Below are 22,495 nucleotides of genomic sequence, written 5' to 3'. Positions count from 1 at the left end.
CCATTTCTACACTCACCCTCTGAGATCCCAGGGACAGACACTTCCTTTGCCTAGGTACTGACCTAGTGGTTGTCTCCTGCTAGGAGGTGGAGAAGGCATTACACAGGAGGGGGACTTGGAGGCTGGGCTCTGCAGGATGAAGACTTGGGCAGCTCCTTCCTGAGGAAGAGAGGACCTTAGGGTTACAGGCTCAGGGGCCTCAGATAAGGGGACACCACAGCAGAGGGGCCTTTGGACGGAGGCGGCCCTAGTGCAGCCAGGGGGAAAGGCTGGTGGGCGGGGTCTCGGGAGGGCTTCCTGGCGGCCCTGCTGACGCCACTGAGCGCCTGGCCCAGGGACTGGGCAGGGTGGGGCGGGTTCAAGGCCACGCCAGGACTCTAGGCCCCTACTTGGGCCCAGGCAGGGCCTGCCTTGTGTGGGCACTATGGGTGCAGAGGCCCGAGGTCCTTGCCCACACGGGCCAGGCTCTCTCCCCTCCCCGGGGAGCGGGGCCCAACCCCCACGCTTAGCTGCCCGGCCCCGGGAAACCGAGGCTCTTAGGATCACTGCTCTGCCTGTGTGTCCCCAGCTGTCTCCCGCCGTCTGGGTCACAGCCGCAGAGTCCGGCCTGGGGGCGGGGGACCGCGGGCAGCCTCAGTCCTCACCGGCCCGCCCCCCCGCCGGGGCGCCCCTGCCCAGGACGACCCCCAGGCCCCGGGAGCCGCCGGTGGGGGCGTGGCCGCGGGGGCGGTGGGCGTGGCGTGGCCGCGAGGGGCGTGGCGTGGTCGCGGTGGGCGTGGCAGGGGCGGGGCCTCCGCGGGCCGGGCGGGCGGCCAGGCGCGGAGGGGCGGAGGGCGGCGGCGCGGTCCTGGCTCTCCGGTCCGGGGAACCCCCATCCCCACGCCCCGGTCCGCCTCCGTGGGAACCGTCCCGCCGCGACTCAGTTTTCCCAGCGGTCTCCCGATCGTCCGCTCCATCCCTGCCGCCTCACCGGGGACGCGTGGCCCGCGCGCGGCGTGGACAGGTGAGGCCCGGCGGGCGGGTTCCCCTCCCGCTCCTGAGGGGCCATGGGGTCGGCGGGGCGTGACGGCGGGGCCCAGTGTGACTCGATGGCCCTCACGCCTGGCCCGGGGCCCATCCCCACCCCACCCCGGCCTACCCATCCTACCCCACTCATCCCCACCCCACCCCACCCGCCCCACCCCGGCCTACCCATCCTACCCCACTCATCCCCACCCCACCCCACCCACCCCACCCCGGCCTACCCATCCTACCCCACTCATCCCCTCCCACCCCTCCCACCCCACCCCGGCCTACCCATCCTACCCCAGGCTCATCCCCACCCCACCCCACCCGCCCCACCCCGGCCTACCCATCCTACCCCACTCATCCCCACCCCACCCCACCCACCCCACCCCGGCCTACCCATCCTACCCCACTCATCCCCTCCCACCCCTCCCACCCCACCCCGGCCTACCCATCCTACCCCAGGCTCATCCCCACCCCACCCCACCCGCCCCACCCCGGCCTACCCATCCTACCCCAGGCTCATCCCCACCCCACCCCACCCACCTCACCCCAGCCTACCCATCCTACCCCACTCATCCCCTCCCACCCCTCCCACCCCACCCCACCCCGGCCCACCCATCCTACCCCACTCATCCCCACCCCACCCCACCCACCCCAGCCGACCCATCCCCACACCATCCACCCCACCCCACCAATCCCCACCCATCTCCACCCCAGTCCTGGTGTGACCGACAGGGGCACTGGCTGTGCGGACCCCACCACCTGTGTGGGTCCCCTGGGTGGGCAGGGCAGACCCAGGCCAGCGGTCAAGGAGACCCCAGCCAGCCCCAGCCCCTCCGTCGGCGCCCTCCCCTAGACTGCCCTGCCCAGGGCAAAGCAGGGGCCATGGTGGGGGGCGGGCAACCCCCAGCGCTGTCCAGGCCTGCCCCCCCCCCAGCACCTCCTCACTCCCCCCCCAGATCCCAGCCACACAGGTCGGTGAGACTCTCAGCTGCAGGTAGTCAGCAAAAAGCCCGAAATGGAAGTGTGGCTGGGGTGGTAGGGCACCAGCCTCGAGCGAAGAAAAGCTCGGGGACTGCGCAGAAGGAGGCCAGGGTTCTGGATGGCAGACAGGAGCAGGGGTGCTTCCCAGCCCACAGCCACCCTGATTGCCCCACCCCTGTGCTGGCCCGCTGGCCTAGGGAACTTGAAACGTCTCCTCTCATCTGAACCCAGGCTGGGGAGGAGGGGGAGCAGGGGTGGGGCTGGAAACTGCCAGCTGTGGCCAAAGAGGGGTGCCAGTTTCCAGTCTCCCCCTGGCCAAGAGCTCTGGGTCATGGATTTGTCCCCAGACAGGTGTGTATGTGTATGTATGTGTGTGCACAAGTGCAAGAGTCCTGGGTGTGTGTCCTTGGCCAGTGGGGCTCCCACGAGGGTGGGGACGAGGGACCTGTGAGACCCAGATGGGACAGGCCTTCACACCAGGCCAAGGCTTAGGCACAGGCCCACTTCGGGGAATGTTTGAGACATTGCATACCAGCTGGGGGAGGAGGGAAGGGGAGGAAGGAGGGAGGGAGAGAGGGAGGGAGCGCTCTGTCCCCAGGGGGAGCCCAGTAAGGCCTAAGATGAGGGCTGCAATCAAGATCTATGGCCCAGCTCCCAGCCTTCCTGCAGTCTGTCAGTCCCTCTCCCCATCCCACCACACTGAGACAGAGACCCAGACACCCTGGCTGCAGGCCTGCCTGGGGGAGGGGGGGCTCGGGGCCTCCATCTGGGGCTGGAGAAGTAGGGAGCCAGCCAAGCCAACTCAGTTACCCCATTGGGGAGCCAGGCCGGAGGAGGGAAACTGAGGCAATTCAAGGCCAGCAAGAGGGGCCATGCCCCGCGCCCCACAGGAAATGTGTGGATCCAAACTGTGGTTCCCGTATGCAAGGGGAGGCTACCCCTCCATTAGAAAGCATGGAGGAGCCTGGTGCCAGGCTCAGGACTGGCACCCCGGCCACTCAGGGGAGTGAGAGCTGAGCACCGCGGTGCGGAGCCAGCCAAGGCACTGAAGTCCCCGAGACTCCTATCTCCAGTTAACCACCAGAAAACCGGAAGTGGCGCTGTGGCTCAAGCAAGGGGTAGGGCGGTAGCCTTGAGCCGAAGAGCTCAGGGACAACACCCAGGCCCAGAGTTCAAGCCCCAGGACCAAAACACAGAACAGAACAAAACAAACAGAGAGATGGGGCCCGGAGTGTGGCCTAGTGGTAGAGGGCTTGCCCCGCATGCATGAAGACCCGGGTTTGATTCTTTCATACCCCATACATGGAAGAGCCGGAAGTGGTGCTGAGGCTCAAGGGGTGGAGCTCTAGCCTTGAGAAAACCCAAGGACAGTGCTCAGGTCCTGAGTTCAAGCCCAGGACTGGGGGAAAAAAATTAGTGAGAACTCCCTCCCCCGAATCTCAACTAATAGCCTCGCATGGAGATTCACACGGCTAATCCTAAACTCCGTGGGAGCTATTGGAGAAGAGGCAAGATGGAAGGTCAGCCGTGAGCTAGAAAAAGAAGACAGAAGTGAAAAGAACATAAAGGAAGATTCCAGCATGGAAGTGAGGGAAAAGGCGGGAGGGTGAGATTGGGCCTCAGTGCTGCTGGAAAGGCCGCTGTGCCCAGCCTGCGTCTCTGTGCCCGTGTGCGTGTGTGTGTGTGTGTGTCTGTCTGTCTGTCTGTCTGTCTGTGCTGAGGCTTGAGCTCTGGGCCTGGGCGCCATCCCTGAGCCTTTCAGTTCAAGGTTACTCCTCTACTGCGTGAGCCACCTCACGGGTTCTGGTGGTTCACTGGAGATGAGAGTCTCACAGACTTCCCTGCCTTGGAACTGCGATCCTCAGCTCTCAGCCCCTGAGCAGCTGGGGTCCCAGGCCTGACTCACCAGTACCCGCAGCAGCCGTTGTTTCTGACCAGGGCACATCTGGCTCCACTTAGCTGTCCACCTCCCCCCCACCCCGTCTGCCCGCCCTTTCCCACAGCCCCACCCCAGCCCACCCGCGCTCGGCTAACCTGTCCCCGGGGAAGCTGTGGCTGCAGATGAGCTGCGTTTTGCTTCCTAAATTGGAACCGGGAGTTCAGAGCTCCTTGATTATTATGAGTGCTCTGGCACACGTGAGGAGGGTGGAAGGACCCCTAAGCTCCCCAATTCCCTGCATCCCCCCCAAAAAAATAAACCAGAGATGGCAAGAGTGGAGCATGAGATGGAGCTGAGGGTGGGGAGGGGGTAAGAGGTAAACTGAGGCTCAGGAGGGGAAACCACTTGCCTAGAGTCACATAGCATCTAGAATGGAGTTCTAAGCCAGGGTCTTTCTGTGAGACCCACAAAATATGTCCTGGTATCTTTCTAGGGGTGCCTGGTGTTTGTCCCTTGTGTGGGGGGAGGGGCAGAGCTGGAAGGCATAACAGCCCCGAGAGCCATCACGCAAGCGGTGTGAGGATGAAAACAAATCCTTCCTCAAGAAGGGGCATTCGCGCTGGGACACTGAAGGCTGCGTAGGAGTTCACCTCTCCCCGCCGGGCACGGATGACAAACCAAGTCTTCTCTGTGCTTTCCAGGTGTTCCCAGCCTGCCCCTCGGCCTCTCCCGGATGGACTGGTGACCCGGCTGCAGCAGCCAGGGCTGCGGGGGGCTCGGGGCAGCCATGTGGTTGAATGCCAGCCTGCGCCTGTGTTTCCGCCCCATCAACATCACACTGGAAGAGCGGGGCCTGATCGCCTCACCCTGGTTCCCGGTGTCATTCTGCGTGGTGGGGCTGTCCTCGAACCTGGTGGCCCTGGGCGTGCTGGCCGGCTCCCAGCAGGGCGGCCTGTGCCCACGCTCCCCCTTCCTCACCCTGCTGTGCGGCCTGGTTCTGACGGATCTGCTGGGGCTGCTGGTGACGGGCGCCGTGGTGGGGGCCCAGCACGCGGCCCGGCTGGACTGGGAGGCCGGGGACCCCGGCTGCCACCTCTGCCACTTCATGGGCGTGGCCATGGTGTTCTTCGGGCTGTGTCCCCTGCTGCTGGGCGCGGCCATGGCCTCCGAGCGCTTCCTGGGCATCGTGCGACCGCTCTCCCGGTCCTGGGCCGCGCCACGCCGCGCGTGGGCCACCGTGGGGCTGCTGTGGGGGCTGGCGCTGGGCCTGGCGCTGCTCCCCCTGCTGGGCCTGGGCCGCTACTCCGTGCAGTACCCCGGCTCCTGGTGCTTCCTCACGCTGGCCGCCCGGCCCGGCGATGCTGCCTTCGGCCTGCTCTTCGCCCTGCTCGGTGGCCTCTCGGTGGCCCTGTCCTTCCTGCTCAACACCATCAGCGTGGCCACGCTGTGCCGTGTCTACCACGGCGGTCAGGCCGCCCAGCAGAGGCCCCGGGACTGCGAGGTGGAGATGATGGTCCAGCTTCTGGGTATCATGGTCGTGGCCTCCGTGTGCTGGATACCCCTGCTGGTGAGTGTGTGGGCTGCACGGCAGCAGTCCCCAGCTTCTTGGAGAAAGTGGAAGTCCCCGGAGGTGGGCATCCAAGCTGGGGTGCTGAAGGATGAATAGGAGTTCGCCTGCAGAGCAAAATGTGCTGGGAGGGATATATTTTAAGGCCTCTTTGGGCCCAGCGCTTGGGTGGAAGATGGAATCGCTGTGCAGAAGGTTGGTGATGGAGGATGAGCGGGGTGGAGTGAGCGGGGGAAATTCTCACGATGGTCGTTGGTGTGCGTGAGCGTCTCAGCTCAAGGCTGGAGCTCTACCACTTGAGCCACAGCTCTTTCTCGAGTGGTTCACTAGATAGGTGTCTCACGGGCTTTCCTGCCCAGGCTGGTTTTGAACCTCCACCCTCGGATCTCAGCCCCGTCAGTAGCTCGGATGACAGGTGTGGACCCCACACAGGGCCCAGAATTCAGCCTCCCGGCTCCTGGACGCAGCGTGGAGGTGAGGGCAGAGCGGCGTGGGCAGCGCAGGGTCCAGCCCAGCACGGTCCCGTGCGGTTGGAAGCGGCACAGTGTGGTTGAGGGTGTGTTACACTACTCCTCGTATTGGCGCTGTTTCCCTCGGCCACCCGAGAGTGGAGGGGGAGGAGGCCATTTATAACAGCTTGCTGGGCCAGGTCCCGGGACCCTGGGCTCACCTCCAACAGCCACAAAAGTGAAGAAAGGCCAGAGAAACACTGCATCCAACCAGTGGTTCTAACTAGGTGAACTCCTACTCATCCTTCAGAACCCCAGACTCCATGCTTTAGAGCAGGGCAGAGCTCAGGAAGGAAAGGACTGCCCGGCCTCAGGAGGAACTCTCTTTTAAACAGAGGACACACACACAAAAAGCCTTCTAGGCAGAGCACACAGCCTGTGCAAAGGCTCTGGGGCAGGCCCCTCCCCATGCAGTAGTAGCATTCATTAGAACCCGGGAGCCTGGGCCCGAGCCTGGCCTGGTAGCAGACTGCTGGCCTAGTATGCACAGAAACCCCGGTTCGATTCCTCCATACCACATACACAGAAAAAGTCAGAAGTGGTGCTGTGGCTCAAGTGGTAGAGCACCACCAGCCTTGAGCAAGCCCAAGGACAGAGCTCAGGCCCAGGACTGGCAAAAAAAGAAAAAGAAAAACCAGGAGCCTGGCCAGAGCCTGGCGGTGCTCCCGCCCGTCACCCAAGCCACGCAGGAGGCCCCATCCAAGGATCCAGGTTTGAGGCCAGCCCTGGCAGGAAAGAGGAAAAGCCAAGAGACTCTTGAACCCGCGGTTGGGGCGTGGTCTGACTCAGAGGGCGTGGCCAAGGGATGGAGGGCGGGGCCACGACGTAGAAGAGGCTGTGGGCGTGGCATGTGGGGGTGGGCGTGGTTGGATTCTGAGAGGGCGTGGCCGCAGGGAGCAGAGGCGTGGTGGGTGGAGGGACATGGGGGGAATGGGTGTGGACTAGGTAGTGTGGTTTCCGGTGGTGGGCGTGGTCTGGCAGGACAGATGGGGGCGTGGCTCCGTGTGGGCGTGGTCTGGCGGGGGCGGGGCTGTCGGGGCGGGGCCGGATACCACTGTAACCTGTGCTGGCTCCCGCAGGTCTTCATCGGACAGACCGTGCTGCGGACGCCGCCCGCCATGGGCCCCACGGACCAGCTATCCCAGGCCACCGAGCGCCAGCTGCTCATCTACCTGCGCGTGGCCACGTGGAATCAGATCCTGGACCCGTGGGTCTACATCCTGTTCCGCCGCGCCGTGCTGCGCCACCTGCACCCGCGCCTGAGCGCGCGCCCGCGGTCCCTGTCCCTGCGCCCCCGCCGGGCCTCGCGCCCCGCGGCGCTGGGGCCTCTGTGACCCCCGCCCTGTACTCGCCGAGCTCGGGGACCCCCCACCCCGTCCCGAGGCCGTGCCTCTGAAGCCTGGAGCTCGGGGGCCTGCCTAGAAACCAGTGCATGGCCTGGTTTTGTGCCAAAATGCACCCCCAGCGCCCGGGCTCCATCTCCCCCGGGGGCCGCGCTGGGCTGCCCTGGGCCCGAGTCACGGGGCCGCCAAGGATATCGGGAACCCCTGGTGCCGCTGCTCCTGTATGGAGCTCCTGGCCCACTGGGTTGATGAGGAAGAGGGAGACTTGGGGTGGGAAGGGGGCTGCCACCGCCTCTCCACTGCCCTCACCACGCTGGGCACCTGGGGTCCACACAACATGCGCAATAAATGCCTGTTATGTGGCCCGGGAACGGAGGATCAGCTCCTGGTGCAGGCCCCAGTGAGGCTCAATGCCCAACTCGCCAACTCGCTCAACTGCCCCAAACATGACACACAGGGCTTGCAGGGGTGCAAGCTGTTTATTCTCTGGAGCCCTGCCCGCTGGAGGGGAACTTTGCCCCCTGCTCTGCCACCAGGGAGACGCTGGGACCCTGAACTGGGGACCTAGGAGGCGGGAAGGGTAACACAGCTGCCCTGGGGCCTGGGCACGGAGAGACAGAGACCACAGGTGGGGTGGATTTCGGGGGTCCCAGCTGAGGTTTGGGGGACAGGGGTGGTTTTTGTGGGGTGAGTTGGCTCTGGGGCTGGGGGGCCAGGGAGGGGGCTGGGGAGCCTCTTCCTGAGCTGGAGCAAGCCTGGGCTTCATGAGCCTGAGGCGGAGGCACAGGGGTTTTGCCACCGGTGGGAGTTGGGGCTCTTGGGGCTGGGGCTGGGGCCTGCAGCCAGGCTGGAGCCAGGGGATCTGGCTGTGATCTCAGGTCAAGACTTAGAGCGGGAGAACTGAGCCTGTTTCTAGAACTGACCTGGGTTCGGGAACCCTCAAGGCTTGCGGAGCTGATCTGGTCTTGTGAGAAGGAGCTGGGCTCAGTCTCTATCCCGGGCTGGGGCTTGGGGCCCATCATAATTCTGGGGCTTTTCTGGGCTGCAGATATCGGCTGGGTGCTGGAACTCAAAGGAATTTCAGAGCCAAGCTGCTTCTCCTCGCCCTGCGGGGTCTCTGAGCTGGCTCGGCGTTTGGGCCGGAGCTGGCCACGGGAGCTTACCTGGGGCTTAGAACCAAGCTGAGCCCCAGAGGCTGGCTGGGCTCCTGAGCAGCGTTGGGCTCTGCTGGCAGGTAGACCTTCAGAACGGGACAGAGCTTCCGAGCGTGGCTCTGTCACAGCATGGGCCTGTACCCCAGAGCTGGCCTGACATCCAGCGCCTAGCTGCATTCCAGAACTTGCCTGGGTCTCAGCTGGCTGGGTCTCAGAACAGGGCTGGGCTCTAGAGGAGGGAAGGACAGCTGAGCTGGACTGGACTCTAGGTGGTGGCCAGGCCAAGTCTGTCTGGGTCCCAGAAGTGGAGAATGTCCTGAAGCCTGTGTGAGATCTGCGGTGCCAATGAGACTCCGTACCAAGCCATGTTCTGAAGCTGGACTTGGTACCAGGGCTCCATGGGGTTCCAGAGCTGGAGTAGATTCTGGTGGTGAGCCCGGCTGTAGCAGAAGGCTGCGTTCTAGAGCTGGGCTCTGTCTCCAAGCTGGACCCAGCGCTGGAGCGGGATGGGTCCTGGAAAGATGTACTTGAGCACAGCGGAATTCTTGAGCCTGGCTGGAGTCTGGATCGGTTCTGGGCAGAAAGGAGATGCTGGCTTCCTGAGCTAGTCTGGCTTCTAGAATATAGTTGGGCCTGGGAACTGTCTTTGAATCCTGAGCTGGTTGGAGCATCAGAACTGCACTGTTTAACTTCCCCTTGGGTTCCAGGGCTGAGGGCTTCTGCAGGGCTTGCCTGAGTGAGCAGGGCAGCCGTGGAGGAAGCTGGATGTCCAGAATCATGTTGAGCTTGATGGCTGAGCTTGGTGTTGTGGCTGGACTGGGTTCTAGAAGTGGGGATCATCTCTGGAGTTGTCTGGGTTCCAGAAGACAGCTTCATGCGAGGGCTGGGCTGGGTTCTGGAGGAGGACTTACTCTCAGAGCTGTGCTGAGTATTGGAGCCAGGCTGGGTCTCAGAGCTGGCTTGAGTTTTGGAGCAGGGCTTGATCTTGGAGCTGAGCTGGGTTCCAGAGCTGGGTTTGATCTCTGAGCTAAGTTGAGTTTTAGAACAAGTCTTAGACTCAGAACTGAGCTCAGTTTTGGAGCTGGACTTGGTCTCTGAGCTGCACTGGGTTCCAGATGTAGGCTCACTCTCGGAGCTGAGCTCAATTCTAGAGCTAGATTGTGTGTCCACGCTGAGCTGATTTTCAGAGCTAGATTTGGTCCCAGAGCTGAGTTGAGCTCTAGAACAGGGTTTGGTTTCAGAGCTGAGTTCAATCCTCAAGCTGTGTTTGGTCTCAGAGCTGGCTTGAGTTCTGGAGCTGGGTTTGGTCTCCAGGCTGAGTTCAGTTCTAGAGCTGGGTCTGGTGTGAGAGCTGCTCTGGGTTCTGGAGCTGGGTTTGGTCTCAGAGCTGAACTGAGCTCTATAACTGGTTTTGGCCTTGGGGCCGGCTTGAGTTCTGGAGCACAGCTTGGTCTCAGAGATGTGCTGGGTTCCAGATCTAGGATTGGTCTCCAAGCTGAAGTCAGCTCTAGAGCTGGATGGGATGTCAGAGCTGAGCTGGGTTTTGGAGCTGGGTTTGGCTTCAGAGCTGGCCTCAGTTCTGGAGCTGGGTTTGGTCTCTGGGCTTTCAGTTCTGGAGCTGGGTCTGGTGTGAGTGCTGGCCAGGGCTCTAGAGCAGGGCTTGGACTCGGGGCTGGCTTGAGTTCTGGAGCAGGGCTTGGTCCTGGATTCTGGCTCGCCTCCAGGCCTGGGCATCTGGGCTCTGGAGCAGGGCTGGGGCAGGGGGCTGGGCTCCGGGCTGGGGCTGGGCTCTGCCACCCGGCACACTAGCCACAGGCCTCCCTGGCCTCGCCGATGGCGGCCCACACTTCCACCACAAACTCGTCCGGGAAGGCAAACTCGCCCAAGACGGAGTCCAAACAGCGAGCAAACTCCTGCACACTCGCTGTCTTCTTGGACGTTTCCACCATGGTGGACGCTGTCAGGGAGGAGACGGGTGAGGGCCCTGAGGCCCCCAACTCCCCCAGACGCCCATCTCCTCCCCCAGCTGCCCTCCCCCAGGGACCCCCAGCTTACCCTGGCCCCTTACCCAGCTCGGGGTCCCGAATGCCCATGTAGCTCTCCAGCAGGTCATCCACCTTCCCAGAGGCCTCCTCCTCAAAGTCACTGGGCTGGAGGGAGGGGGGGGGGAAGCAGAGGTGAGAGGTCAGATCCCCCAGCCAGGTCCCTCCTGACCCCAGGGCAGGGTCACCCTGCCCCATCACACAGTCAGGGAAACTGAGGCTCCCAAAAGAAGTGGGTCTTGCCATGATGCTGGTGGTTCACGCCCATCAATCCAGCTACTGGGAAAGGCTGAGATCTGAGGATCTCGGTTCAAAGCCAGCCCAGGCAGGAAAGTCCCTGAGAGTCTTATCTCCAGTGTGCCACTGAAGAGGCGCTGTGGCTCAAGGGGTAGAGCACCAGTCATCCCTGAGTGACAGCGCCCAGGCCAGGGGCGGCCCGCGCGCATGCGCACGCCCACTCACGGCCTCCTCCACGGCGGCGGCGGCGCCCGCGCGCAGCCGCAGAGTCTCCCTTCCGCTGCTCAGCCTGGACTCCAGCTGACATTTGCTGCTGCTGCTGCTGCTGCTGCTGCTGCTGCTGCTGCGGCCTCTCTGGCCGATCATATCTGCAGGGGAGAGGCAAGATCTGAGAGGAACCTCAGAACCTCAGAACCCACTAACCTAGCGGCCCAGGACCCCTGCCCCGGCCCTCCTCTCCAGACCATTCTGGAAATCAGCCTGCAGAGCAATCCAGAGGGCCTGCCCTGTCCAATGCACGCTTCCTGCCTCTCAGACCCAGCTCAGGGCCCTGAGCCGGGGCAGGCAGGGACCCCGGGCTGCCCCTGCCTCCCTTCCTTCCCAGATTCACTGGGAACCTTCTAGAACTGCTTGCTGCGGACCAGCGACCCAAAGGGCTTATCCACGATGAGATAAGAAGACCACAGATGCCGGCGGCCCACGCCTGTCATCCCAGCTACTCAGGAGGCTGAGATGTAAGGATGGTGGTTCAAAGCCAGCCTGGGCCAGGAAAGCCTGTGAGACTGTCATCTCCAGTGAACCCCCAAAGTGGGAGAGCCCCAGCCTTGAACAAAAAGACTCAGGGACAGTGCCCAGTCCCCACAACCAAAGGAGGAGGAGGAGGAAAGAAGAGCCTGCCAGACACAAGGGAATGAAAGTAATGCTTCCTTGTGAAGAAATTCTTGCTATGAATAATGGAGCGCCAAGGGACTTGGTGGGATTCCTGTAACCAATCCCGGCTACTTAGGAGGTGGGGTAGGAAGACGAGAGTCTGAGCCCCGCCCTAAACAAAATCTTATCTGAAACAAGACCTTATCTGAAAAATGACAGACAAAAGCAAAAAAAAAAAAAAAAAGGGCTGGGGGCTCAACTCAGAGGTGGGGGTCACCTAGCAAACACGAGGTGCTGAGAGATCCCCCCAGATGTCAAAATAATGCCAGGCAGTGGTGGCTCACACTCAGCGCTGAATGCATACTCATTACCCCTACTCGGGAAGCTGAGATCTGAGGACCACAGTTCAAAGCTAGCCAAAAGCTTGGAAGTGGAGCAGTGGCTCAGGTGGTAGAACACTCAGCCTTGAGTGAAAAAGCCTTGAGTCTGAGCCCCAGGACCAGGATGTGTGTAAGGACACACACACACGCACACAGGCACACACAGGCACACACAGGCACACACACACACACACAGGCACACTCACGCCCTGCAGGCAGGGCACCCAGGCACACAGGATGACATCCGATCTAGAGCAGCCGCCCTGGCTGTGGGGGGCCCTGGCTCGGGGTGACCCTGAGCCAGGACTGGATATCAGGACCTCCTGATATCACCCCACTCCGCAGCCCCCAGGACACCCCACGAAAACACGGCTCAGCCCCAGGTAGCCACAGCCAGCTCCTGGCTGGCCTGCCCTCCCTTCCATGCGGCCTCCCCGCCCGGGCGGCGGCCTCACCGAAGGCCCGCTTGGGCTGCACCAGGCGCAGGGTGAACGGCTGGGCCTTGGGCAGCTCGCGAAGCATCTTGGCCACCTCGTAGTGGCGGCAGCCCACGATGGAGTGGTCGTTGATGGCCTCGATGCTGTCCCCCACGCGAACCGCCTGGATCCGGTTGATGATGCTCCCCTCCTTGATCCTCTGCAGGGACCTCGGGGTCACTCCTGGGGGGCGCTCCCCCTCCCACAGGAGGTCACGGGCGCGCGGGGGGAGGGGACCCCGGCTCCCCCCCGTCCCCACGGGGAGGTCGCGGGCGCGCGGGAAGGGGGGACCCCGGCTCCCCCCCATCCCCACGGGGAGGTCGCGGGCGCGCGGGCACCTTGATGAAGGCGCAGCCGGCCCCGTTGTCGGTGATGGTCAGCCCCAGCGCGTCCTCCGTCTTGGTGACCTCCACCTCCTTGGTCTCGCCGCGCACGTGCGCGAAGATGAAGTCCTCCAGGCCGATCTGGCCCCCCAGCAGCTTCTGCATGTCCACCTTGTGGCTGTTGAGGGTGCAGAACAGGATCTGTCCCCGGGAGGGGCGCTGCGGTCAGCGGGGCGGCCCGGCCGGGAGAGCCCCGACCACGCGCGGGAGCGGAGCCGCCGAGCCGGCGCCGGGGACCCCGGGCCCCGCTCACCTCGGTGGGCGCGATGCCGAAGGCCTCGGCGATCTTGGCGTAGAGCTCGCGGACGTTGGTGAAGCCCTCGATCTTGCCCGTCGGGCTGCCGTGCGCCAGCTGCGTGCGGAAGACCAGGCGCGGGCGCGCGCGGGGCGCGGCCGGGAGCTCCGCGGGGGCCGCGGGGGGCGCGGGGGGCGCGGGGGGCGCGGGGGGCGCGGGGCTGTCCATGGCCGCTCGAGCTCCGCCACCCGCCCGCCGGGGCCGCCGCCGCCGCCGCCGCCCGGTCCTCCGCTTCCTGCGGCCTCCCCTCCCCTCCCCCGGCCCCGGCCGCGACAGCCGAGCCGCCCCGGGAAAGGGGATCCGGGAACCCGAGCCGCCCGGGAAGGCGACACCGCGGGGCGCGGAGGGGGCGCGGGGCGCAGGTGTCCGGGCGCTGCCAGGGCCTGCTGGGCCCTCCCCGGGGACGTGGGGTCCTCAGGGGCCCGGGCTGGGGCCTGGGAATAACGCGGGGGGGGGAGGGGAAGGGTACGACAGACAGGCAGACAGACAGACAGAGGACAGACAGGAATAACAAGGAAACACACCGCACACACACTGGAAGTTGCCCAGGTTGGCTCTCACTACTAGGTTCAGCATTAAAGAAACCAAAACAATAACAAAAAGTGTGTGTGTGTGTGTGTGTGTGTGTGTGTGACATTGTGTGCCTGGGACTCAAACCCGGGGCCTGGGCTCTGTCTCTGAGCTTTGTGCTCAAAGCTGATGCGCTACCACTTTGAGATACAGTGCCACTTCTGGTGGGTTTTCTTTTTCTGGAGATAAAACTCATAGTCTCTCCTGCCCCAGGCTGGCTTTGAACCCTGATCCCTAGATCTCAGGCTTGTGAGTCTACAGAATTACAGGCATCACTCTGGCAGGCTCCATCATTTTTTTCCCCCCAGTCCTGGGGCTTGAACTCAGGGCCTGAGCACTGTCCTTGGGCTTTCTCTCAAGGTTAGAGCTCTACCATTTGAGCCACAACATCACTTCTGGCTTTTTCTATGTATATGGTACCAGGGAATCAAACCCTGGTCTTCCTGCATGCTAGGCCAGCACTCTACCACTAGGCCAAACTCCCAGCCCCAGGTTCCATCATTTTTAAGGGAACTGAGCAGAGTGGTTTGCAGTGGGTGGCACACAAACCACACAGAGTCCCTCCGCTGCCCAGAGCCCCAGTGGATCTCACTTCCCCAGAAAAAAACTCCCAGGCGTTCCCCAGAGCCCACCAGGCCCTGCTGGCCTTCCCCCTGCTTTCCCCTGCCTCCCCATACCTCCCACAAGCCTCTCTGCTTCTTTCAGTCTCTGCCCATTGCCTGCCTGCACCCCCTTCTTCTTCTTCTTCTTTTTTTTTTTTTTTTTTTTTTGCCAGGCCTGGGGCTTGAATTCAGAGCCTGAGCACTGTCCTTGGGCTTTCTCAAGGCTAGAGCTCTACCACTTGAGCCACAGCATCCTTCCAGCTTTTTCTGTGTATGAAGTATGGAGGAATTGAACTCAGGGCTTTGTGCATACTAGGGAAGCATTCTACTACCACTAGACCACACTTCCTGCCCGCTGCCTCCCCCTTCTGACACAATGGATGTTGGATTTCCAGCTGCCAAAACACTCTGAACTGAAGAGACAGAGGCAAGAGGGTCAGGAGTTGATCTCAAAACAAAAGGAAAGAAATGGGAGGGGCCGGAGCGTGGCCTAGCAGTCGAGTGCTTCCCCAGCATGCAGGAAGCCTAGAGTAGATGCCTCGGTACCACATACAAAGAAAAGGCCAAAAGTGGCGCTGTGTCTCAAGTGGTAGAGTGCTAATCATGAAAAAGCTCAAGGACAGTGCTCAGGCCCTGAATTCAAGCCCCAGGACTGACAAGAAAATCTTTCTTTCCTCTGGGCTTGGTGTGTCTGAAGCTACACTGTCAGCCACAGGCGAGCAGGATTTGTTTTCTCTTTCCCCCCTTGCTGTATGTGAGCTGTGTGCAGTGCCTGACACCGTGGAGACTGCCCAAGGCAGTCTTGGGGTACAGGGGAAGTGGATCCCCAGGTTCTAGGGGAAGAAGGATGCTCAGGGTGTCAGAAGCCACCTGTGAAAATCTCCCGTGCATTCAGTAGTGGATGTACCTGGCTCTGCATCCATCGCAGTTGCCAGGCTGGGTTCCCTACTCCATCCGCAGGGCTTCTGTCCCTTGGGGGTGTCCTGCTGTCCCATGCAGCTGAGCCCGGCCTTGTGTCTCATGGCAATCTTTGCAATCGACCCTTCCTGATGGAGAGCCAGGTCCCACGAGGTTTGGGGACATGAAGGGAAATTGACAGAAAGTTTCAACACCTGTTACCAGGTGGTGAGATGAAGGACACACAGGACGTGGTCCATTCACCCTGGAATAATATCACCTGGCCAAGAACAGGGCACGGCTGGGACCCACCACGTGGAGGGACCCTGAGAAGCAGACACAAAAGGCCCCACAGTGGGGTGGCACCATGGATGGTAAACAGCTGGATCCAGAGACAGGAAGGGGACTGCTGGAGACCAGGGACTGGGGGGGAGAGAGGAGTGATGGAATCAGGGAGAGACGATGTTTGCACAACGCTGTGAAAATGTATCAAGATTGACTCGTATACTCAAAACCTTTTGAAATAAACACATAAACCAGACTCACTCCACCTCTGGAAAATAAACCATCCCACTTGTGGGAGAAGATGGGAGGGGAAAAACTAGGAAAGAGCAAAAGAAGGGGTGACATTGTCCCAGAAGAAATGTACTCTTGAGGGCCGGGAGTTTGGCCTAGTGGTTAAAGTGCTTGCCTAGCATGCATGACGACCCGGGTTCGATTCCTTGGTACCACATACATAGAAAAAAGCCAGAAGTGGTGCTGAGGCTCAAGTGGTAGAGCTCTAGCCTTGAGAAAGTCCAAGGACAGTGCTCAGGCCCTGAGCTCAAGCCCAGGACTGGCAAAAAAAAAAAAAAAAAAAAAGAAATGTACTCTTGACATGCCCACGTGGCTCGCATCTATAATCCTAGCTACTCAGGAAGCTGAGCCGAGGATCCAGCGTGGCCAGGAAAGTGTATGAGATTCTCATCTCCAATAAACTACTCAGAAAAAGGCCAGAAGTGCTGTGGCTCAAGTAAGTGGTAGGCTGTTAGCCTTGTGCAAAAGCAGCTCAGGGACAGTACCCCGACCCTGAGTTCAAACCCCAGGACCACCACGACCAATGATAACAAAAAGAAGAAATCAATTCTTCCCACTTCAGGGTCTAGAATTCAGAAATCAAGGAGGTGCCAGCCGAGGCTACATCTGCACCTCTGTCCTGGAGTCCTGCAGGGGCCCTGGCAGCTTCCAGTGGCCGTGGCCGTCCCTGGGTTATCTGTGGCTCGGTCACTCTCCTCACTGCCCCCGCCACTAAAGGCCATCTTCTCTTTATTTGCCGCCAAGTTCTATCATCTTGTAAAGGCGCCAGTTCCTGGCTCGGGGCCCGCTCCTCGGCGATGGCCTCAACCATAGCCACCCTACTTCCAAATAAGGTCACTCCTGAGGGACTGAGGCAAGAATTGCACACACTTGGGAGGTGTGGCATAATCCAACTCCATCCCAGCAAAGAGCTGGTGGCTCAGCCTATAACCCCCACTATTCAGGAGGCTGTGGTGCGAGACTCACAACGGAAAGCCAGCATGGGCAGAAAAGTCCGAAAGACTCTTCTCTCCAATTAACTGGCAAAAGGTAGGGCTGAGATATGGCTCAAGTGGTAGATTGTCGGTGTACATGTCCCTGAGTTCAAATCCTAGTATGACCACCACAAGAACAAAAAAGCTCCATCAGTTCACCAGAGGTTTCTAAGAGCACATTCCAGCAGTGAAAGACACAATTACCTATGACCAGGCAACTTATAGACTCAAAAGAATGGAAAACAGCGGCCAGAAGTTTGGCCTAGTGGTAGAGTGCTTGCTTAATATGCACTGAAGACCCAGGTTCAATTCCTGTGTACCACATAATAGAAAAAGCCAAAAGTGGTGCTGTGCTGTGGCTCAAGTGGCAGAGCTCAAGCCTTGAGAAAGTGCTCAGGCCCTGAGCTCAAGCCCCAGGACTGGCAAAAAAAAAAAAAAAAAAGGAAACTAGGAAATGGTATTCACATGTTAGAGGCCACAAGTGAGAGAAGCAGACACAAAAGGCCCACAGTGTGTGACTCCATGGATACCAAAGACAGAGATTTGACTGAGAAGAGGGGGGAGGCAGGGCCTTCTTCTGGGGGTGATGAATGTTCTGGAACTATAATAATGGCTGCACAACCTTGTGAGCCACAACTCCACTTCTGGCTTTTCTGGTGCTTAATGTGGGGCACTTTCCTGCCTGGGTTGGTTTTGAACCCTCAGATCTTAACCTCCCGAACAGCTAGGATTTCAAGTGAAACCACCAGTGCCCCACGGGGATGTAGACTGTAAAATAGCTGCAGTGGTCTCAGCTGTGTGGGGGTGTCACCCTGACAAGAAGCAGCCAGAGCCCTAGTCAGGAGGAAGGGCTGAGGCGGGGTCTCATCAAGTCCCCTGTGCGTGGCAGGAAGGTAGTCTCAGGGGGGAGCCCCAGCAGGGGTACAGTTGGGTGGGGAGTCTGTGGGTGCACATTCTGGTCCTTCCCCCCAAATTACTCACAAACTTAGGACGCAAATCAATTTTTATTTAAAACGTTGCGATTGGGAGGTGGGACCGGGCACCTCCCCGAGAGCCCTGAGGCTGGACCGGAGGAGGAGTGGGTGCCAGCCTCACTGCCGGGAGGGCGCCGGGGCCCCTCCTCCGCTGGCGCTGTCACCGGAGCGCCCCGCCCCCGCCCAGCAGGGCAGCCCGGCCGGCGGCCTGGCACGCCAACGACGGTCAGTGCTTTCTCTGGTTCGGGGCTGGGGCGCGGTAGAAACTCCATTCTAGGGGTGGATCCCCGAGGTGCCGCGCGGGGCCTGGCCCCGGGGTTGGACCCCCGGCCTCTCCTCCATCTGGTGCGGGGGGCGGGGAGGGGCGCAGGCGCCGCCGGAGCTGCAGGGCCGGTGGGAGGGCTCGGCCCTCACAGGTGCTCGCTGTGACGGGGACAAGGCGACAGTCGGGCCCTGCGGTCCTCAGGCCGCCTGGCCGGGCCGGAGCAGGGGATCCGCCCCACCAGGAGCCTTCGGGAGACGCCAGGGGCAGCGGGGCCGGGGCGGCACGCACCTGGCGACCTGGGCCAGGATCTCCTTGATGCGGACGATGAGTCTCTCGTGCTGCGCCGGGTCGCGCTCGATGGCGCCGTGCAGCCGCGCCATGTAGAAGTCCAGGGTGCTGAGCGTCGGCGTCTCGCCGGTGCCTGCGGGGGTCAGGGGTGAAAGTGGAGAGGGGCGGAGGGGCGTGGCCTGGGTGGGCGTGGCCAGCACCGCAGCCAGGGGCCAAGACCCCGGATGGACCGGGACAGGACTCGGGGACCAGCCCGGAAATTTGGAGTCTGAGGGGCGAGCACGCGAGGAGCCGAGGTGGCGGGGGGCGGGAGGGCGGGTGGTCCCGAGAGGCGGGACGGCAGGGGCCAAGGGAGGACGGAGTGGGCAGGCGGCAGCGGGTGCAGCAGAGCGAGGCAGGGGGCGGGGCCTGACGGCGGCTGTGGGCGGGGCCTCGTGGGAGTGGGCGAATGGGAGCCGGCCGTGGGCGGGGCCTGACAGCCGCGGGCGAGACCGGGCGGGGACGGCTCACCCGGCACCGGCAGGGAGGCGAAGCTGGCGGTGAGCGCCTGGCGCACGGCCTGCAGCTGCTGCTGCAGCGCCAGCGTCCGGCGCTCCTCCAGCGCCAGCTCCTGCTCCAGGCGCTCACGCGCGCTGCTCATGCTCTGCGTGTGTCTCTGCAGGACGGCGTTCTGCTCCTCGAAGGCCACGTTCATCTTGCGCAGCCGCCGCAGCTCCGCCTCCCGCGCTGCAAGGGGCCGAGGGGGAGGGGGTCAGAGCCGGGCCCAGGCCCGCTACCGACCCCCCACCGGGGCCCCCACCCCTTCATCCAGCTGCCCGTCCTCCCTCCCTCCACCGCTGACCAGCTCCAGGGCCCCAGGTGGGCACTCACCTTTATTTTGGTCTAGGAACTCTTCCGTAAAGATGGGGACATCGAAGGTGGAGAAGCCATCGCAGTCCCCGCCCTGGGACAAAGAGACTCGTGTAGATGTTTGCAGGGGAGCAGCCTCAGGTCCCTAGAGGTGCCTCGAGGTCCCTGACCATTTACCATCCCCACGGGCAGGGACGGTCACTTCCTACCCCGAGCGTGGGTCACTCGGGATATAAACTTCCAGACCTTTCTGCCCTAGGAATTTCCTAAAGGATCCTTACCTTGTGTCCATTCAAGAGCGTGTTCATGAGTCCGGAGCCCGGGTCCTCTGGTGGGGAGGGAGGAGGGTAAGGTCAGCCTGGTCACTCAGCCTTCTAGTCCCGGGCCATGCCTCCCACAGGTGCACCAGGTCTGGCCCCTGGCTAGTTACATGATCACCTTGCTGGGAGATGGGTGGGGGTTTGCCACTCACAGGTGTTCCGGGCCTGCCCACCTTTTTTGATCTTCTTCTCTTGAATCTTCTCACTGCACACCTTGTAGGCCTCTGATTGCTGGTAGGCCCGCAGTTCTTTCAGATACTGCTGCTTCTCCTTCTCAGCCTCATCTAGGTACCTCTAGAAATGTGCCAGTATACAAACACTGGGCGAAGCCAGAAGGGGGAGAACCCCCCGGGGCCGGCCCCTTCATCCTGAGCTGTTGCCTCACCTCCCTCCACCCTAACTCCCTCCAATCAGCTCTTAGAAACCATCTCTAGCCCTCTGGTCCTTCCACATCTCCCTCAAGGCCTGGCTTGAGGCGTTGCCTGTCCACCTGGGCTATTTTTGCTGCCTGAAATCCCAGTTTTAGCAGGTGGTTTAAGTTACTTTTCCTCCTGTTGCTGAAAGTTTGTTTCTTTTGGTGCCAATCCTGAAGCATGAACTCTAGGTGGCCTGGGTGCTGTCCTTGACCTAGGCCACAGCTCCACTTCCAGCTTTTTTTTTTTTTTTTTGCCAGCCCTGGGGCTTGAACTCAGGTTCTGAGCACTGTCGTTGGGCTTTTCTCAAGGCTAGCACTCTACCACTTGAGTCACAGCACCACTTCCAGCTTTTTTCTGTGTATGTGATACTCAGGAATTGAACCCAGGGTTTCATGCATGCTAGGCAAGAACTACACTTCCTGGACCCCAGCTTTTTCTTTTAAGCTAACTGGACATAATAGTCTCATGGACTGGGCTGGCTTCAAACTGCTATCCACAGATCTCAGCCTTCGGAGCAACTACGATTACAGGAGTGAATGTTTTTAACTGCCAGAGCCCTGCACTGGTGGCTCATGCCTATAATCCTAGCTACTCAGGAGAGTGAGATCTGAGAATCAAATTCAAAGCCAGTTGGGGTAGAAAAGTCCACATGACTCATCTCCAATCAAAGCAAAAGCCCAAAACAGCTCAAGTGGTAGAGTGCTAGCCTTGAGCAAAAAAGCTAAAGAACAGTGCATAGGCTATGAGTATCGACACAAAAATAAGTCAGGATTTGAAAATTGGAAGTTTGCATTTTAAAAAGTGGCCCCATCGCTACATACTTAAACCTAACCTTGTTAGTTATTAAGTGTGGATTTATGCTTGTCTATTACTAAACATCGCTGACCCAGTCAGGAAACTTTAAGCGGTCCCCACCTGCTTCTCTGCAGGCTGCAGCTTGCTCCACTCAGCGCCCAGCATCTTGGTGATCTCAGGGAAGGGTAGGTCTGGGTGTCGCGTGCGGATCTGCTCCCTCCGCTCGTTCAGAAATCGCACGTAGCCAGTAACCGGTGCCTTGGGGCCATTAGGCAGAATCTTCTTCCGCTTCTTACCCTTGGGCCAGCCACGCTTCTTCACAGGCTACAGCACAGGACTGAGTTGTTGGGATGTGTGGAGAGCAGGGGCAGGGCCTGGCATGGCAGGAGTTGGGCCAGTAACAGGCAAGGACTGGGGAAAATGGGAGTCTGATTTACAGGAGACACTAGTCAGGCTTTGTAATCCTAGCTATTCAGGAGGCTGAGAGCGTGGTCCAAAAACAGACCAGGCAAACAAATCCAAGAAACGCCATCCTTGAGTGGAAACCTAAGCAGGAGCACAAGGCCCTGAGTCAAAGCCCCAGGGCCAGCACCATTAAATAAACATATATGAGGGCACACTCGTTGGCCAGGGATGAGGGATCCGAGATTAAGCTGAAGACCCAGGCTGGCTTGGATGTGGGCATGGCACCTGGTGTGTGTGGCTGTGACTGCGGGTGAGGAAGGTGCTGCCCACAGGGCTGCAGCCGTGGGCGGGGCCGCGAGGGCCCCGCAGAGCCGCACAGGGCAGGAGGCGGGGCCTCGGCCGTGGGGGCGGGGCTTCGAGGTGGGGTCTCGGCTCGCATCCGGAACCCAGGCTGCCGACCCAGCCACCAGGAATTCGAATCCCCTCTGGGGCGGGGCTTCGGGGCTGGGGCGGGGCTCGGGGGTAGGGGCGGGCCCGGGGGTGGGAGGGGGACCAGGGCCCGGACTCACCTCCTCCTCCGGCGACGCCTTCTCGCCGGCCCGGGGTCCCTCGCCGCGTTCCTGCTTGACAGCCACCACGAAGCCCCCGTGCTGGCCCGGAGCCTTGCCGCCAGCCGGCCTGGGGCCACGGGACACCGAGGTCGTACCGGTCCCGAGGGCTTCCCCACGCCCCCACCCCCTCCCCGGCGTTTACGGACCAAGTGATGGCAGAGGGGTGAGTTGAGGGAGGGAGGGGACACACCCGGGAGAGGCAGGTACGAGGGGGTGAGAACTTGGGGGTCAAGGGGCTGGAACGCTGAGGGGAGACGGGAGAGGGTCCTGCAAGCCCGGAGGGGGGGTTCGGGGAGAGGTCCCCGGGGGCGGAGGGCCCGTCTCGGGGCGCAGACCCTCGGGGAGCGCCTGGGCCGGGCGAGGGGAGGGGCGGCTCACTCACGCGGCGGCCGCGCCGGGCTGCTTGGGGCCGTGGGACATGGCCGCTCGGGGGCCGGATCTGGAACACACACGCGGGCCGAGGTGAGGGGCGCCCGAGCCCCGGATGGCGAGCTCCGCCCTCCGCCCCGACCCGGAGCCCGGGATGCCGGCGCCGTGGGGGGGGAGGAGGCCCGGATCCGGGGGCGGGGAAGTCACCGAGGGCGGGCGCCCCAGGAATCCTTTGTTGGGTGATCAACCCCTCCGGGAGGCTTGCGCCGGCGACTCCCCAGCCCGGAAAACACCCCATCCCGGACTCGGGACCCCCGCGCCCCCGCCCCACCGCCGGGCCCCCAAGTTCCGCGGCTGTTTTCACCTCCAAAGAAACTTTCCCGGACCTTTCGACTGCGGCGACGCTCCAACCAACCGCCCCGCGCCCGCCCCTGCCTGTCCGTCGCCCCGCCCAGCT

General features: G+C 61.7%; 3 protein-coding genes across 4 annotated transcripts; 1 reads left to right on the top strand and 2 right to left on the bottom strand.

Annotated features, from left to right (window-relative positions):
- Nucleotides 1-821: 821 nt before the first annotated feature.
- Nucleotides 822-7,511, top strand: Tbxa2r (thromboxane A2 receptor). The gene is made up of 3 exons (XM_090329484.1): nucleotides 822-1,003; nucleotides 4,573-5,438; nucleotides 7,027-7,511. The coding sequence occupies exons 2-3, from the start codon at nucleotides 4,659-4,661 to the stop codon at nucleotides 7,279-7,281; spliced, it is 1,035 nt and encodes a 344-aa protein (XP_090185610.1). The 5' UTR covers nucleotides 822-1,003; nucleotides 4,573-4,658; the 3' UTR covers nucleotides 7,282-7,511.
- Nucleotides 7,512-10,170: 2,659 nt separating this feature from the next.
- Nucleotides 10,171-13,295, bottom strand: Gipc3 (GIPC PDZ domain containing family member 3). Its single transcript, XM_090329037.1, has 6 exons — nucleotides 13,086-13,295; nucleotides 12,788-12,973; nucleotides 12,429-12,609; nucleotides 10,949-11,091; nucleotides 10,513-10,594; nucleotides 10,171-10,401 (listed from the first exon to the last, which is right to left on the bottom strand). Exons 1-6 carry the CDS (start codon nucleotides 13,293-13,295, stop codon nucleotides 10,250-10,252), a joined length of 954 nt encoding a protein of 317 aa, XP_090185163.1. The 3' UTR covers nucleotides 10,171-10,249.
- Nucleotides 13,296-17,733: 4,438 nt separating this feature from the next.
- Nucleotides 17,734-22,476, bottom strand: Hmg20b (high mobility group 20B). 2 transcript variants are annotated; one of them, XM_090341455.1, is made up of 10 exons: nucleotides 22,403-22,476; nucleotides 22,052-22,108; nucleotides 21,628-21,736; nucleotides 20,774-20,977; nucleotides 19,616-19,736; nucleotides 19,404-19,450; nucleotides 19,144-19,216; nucleotides 18,784-18,999; nucleotides 18,274-18,406; nucleotides 17,734-18,143 (listed from the first exon to the last, which is right to left on the bottom strand). In XM_090341455.1, the coding sequence occupies exons 2-10, from the start codon at nucleotides 22,087-22,089 to the stop codon at nucleotides 18,131-18,133; spliced, it is 954 nt and encodes a 317-aa protein (XP_090197581.1). In that variant the 5' UTR covers nucleotides 22,090-22,108; nucleotides 22,403-22,476; the 3' UTR covers nucleotides 17,734-18,130. The 2 variants fall into 2 exon arrangements, with proteins under 2 accessions (XP_090197581.1, XP_090197590.1); XM_090341464.1 differs by having other exon boundaries at nucleotides 22,425-22,459.
- Between the last annotated feature and the right edge of the window lie 19 nt (nucleotides 22,477-22,495).

Source organism: Megascapheus bottae, chromosome 1 (assembly GCF_031878675.1).
Source record: "Megascapheus bottae isolate mThoBot1 chromosome 1, mThoBot2.hap1, whole genome shotgun sequence".
NCBI lineage: Eukaryota > Metazoa > Chordata > Mammalia > Rodentia > Geomyidae > Megascapheus > Megascapheus bottae.
The sequence above is the reverse complement of the archived record's forward strand: the minus strand, read 5'-3'. Positions and strand labels throughout refer to the sequence as shown.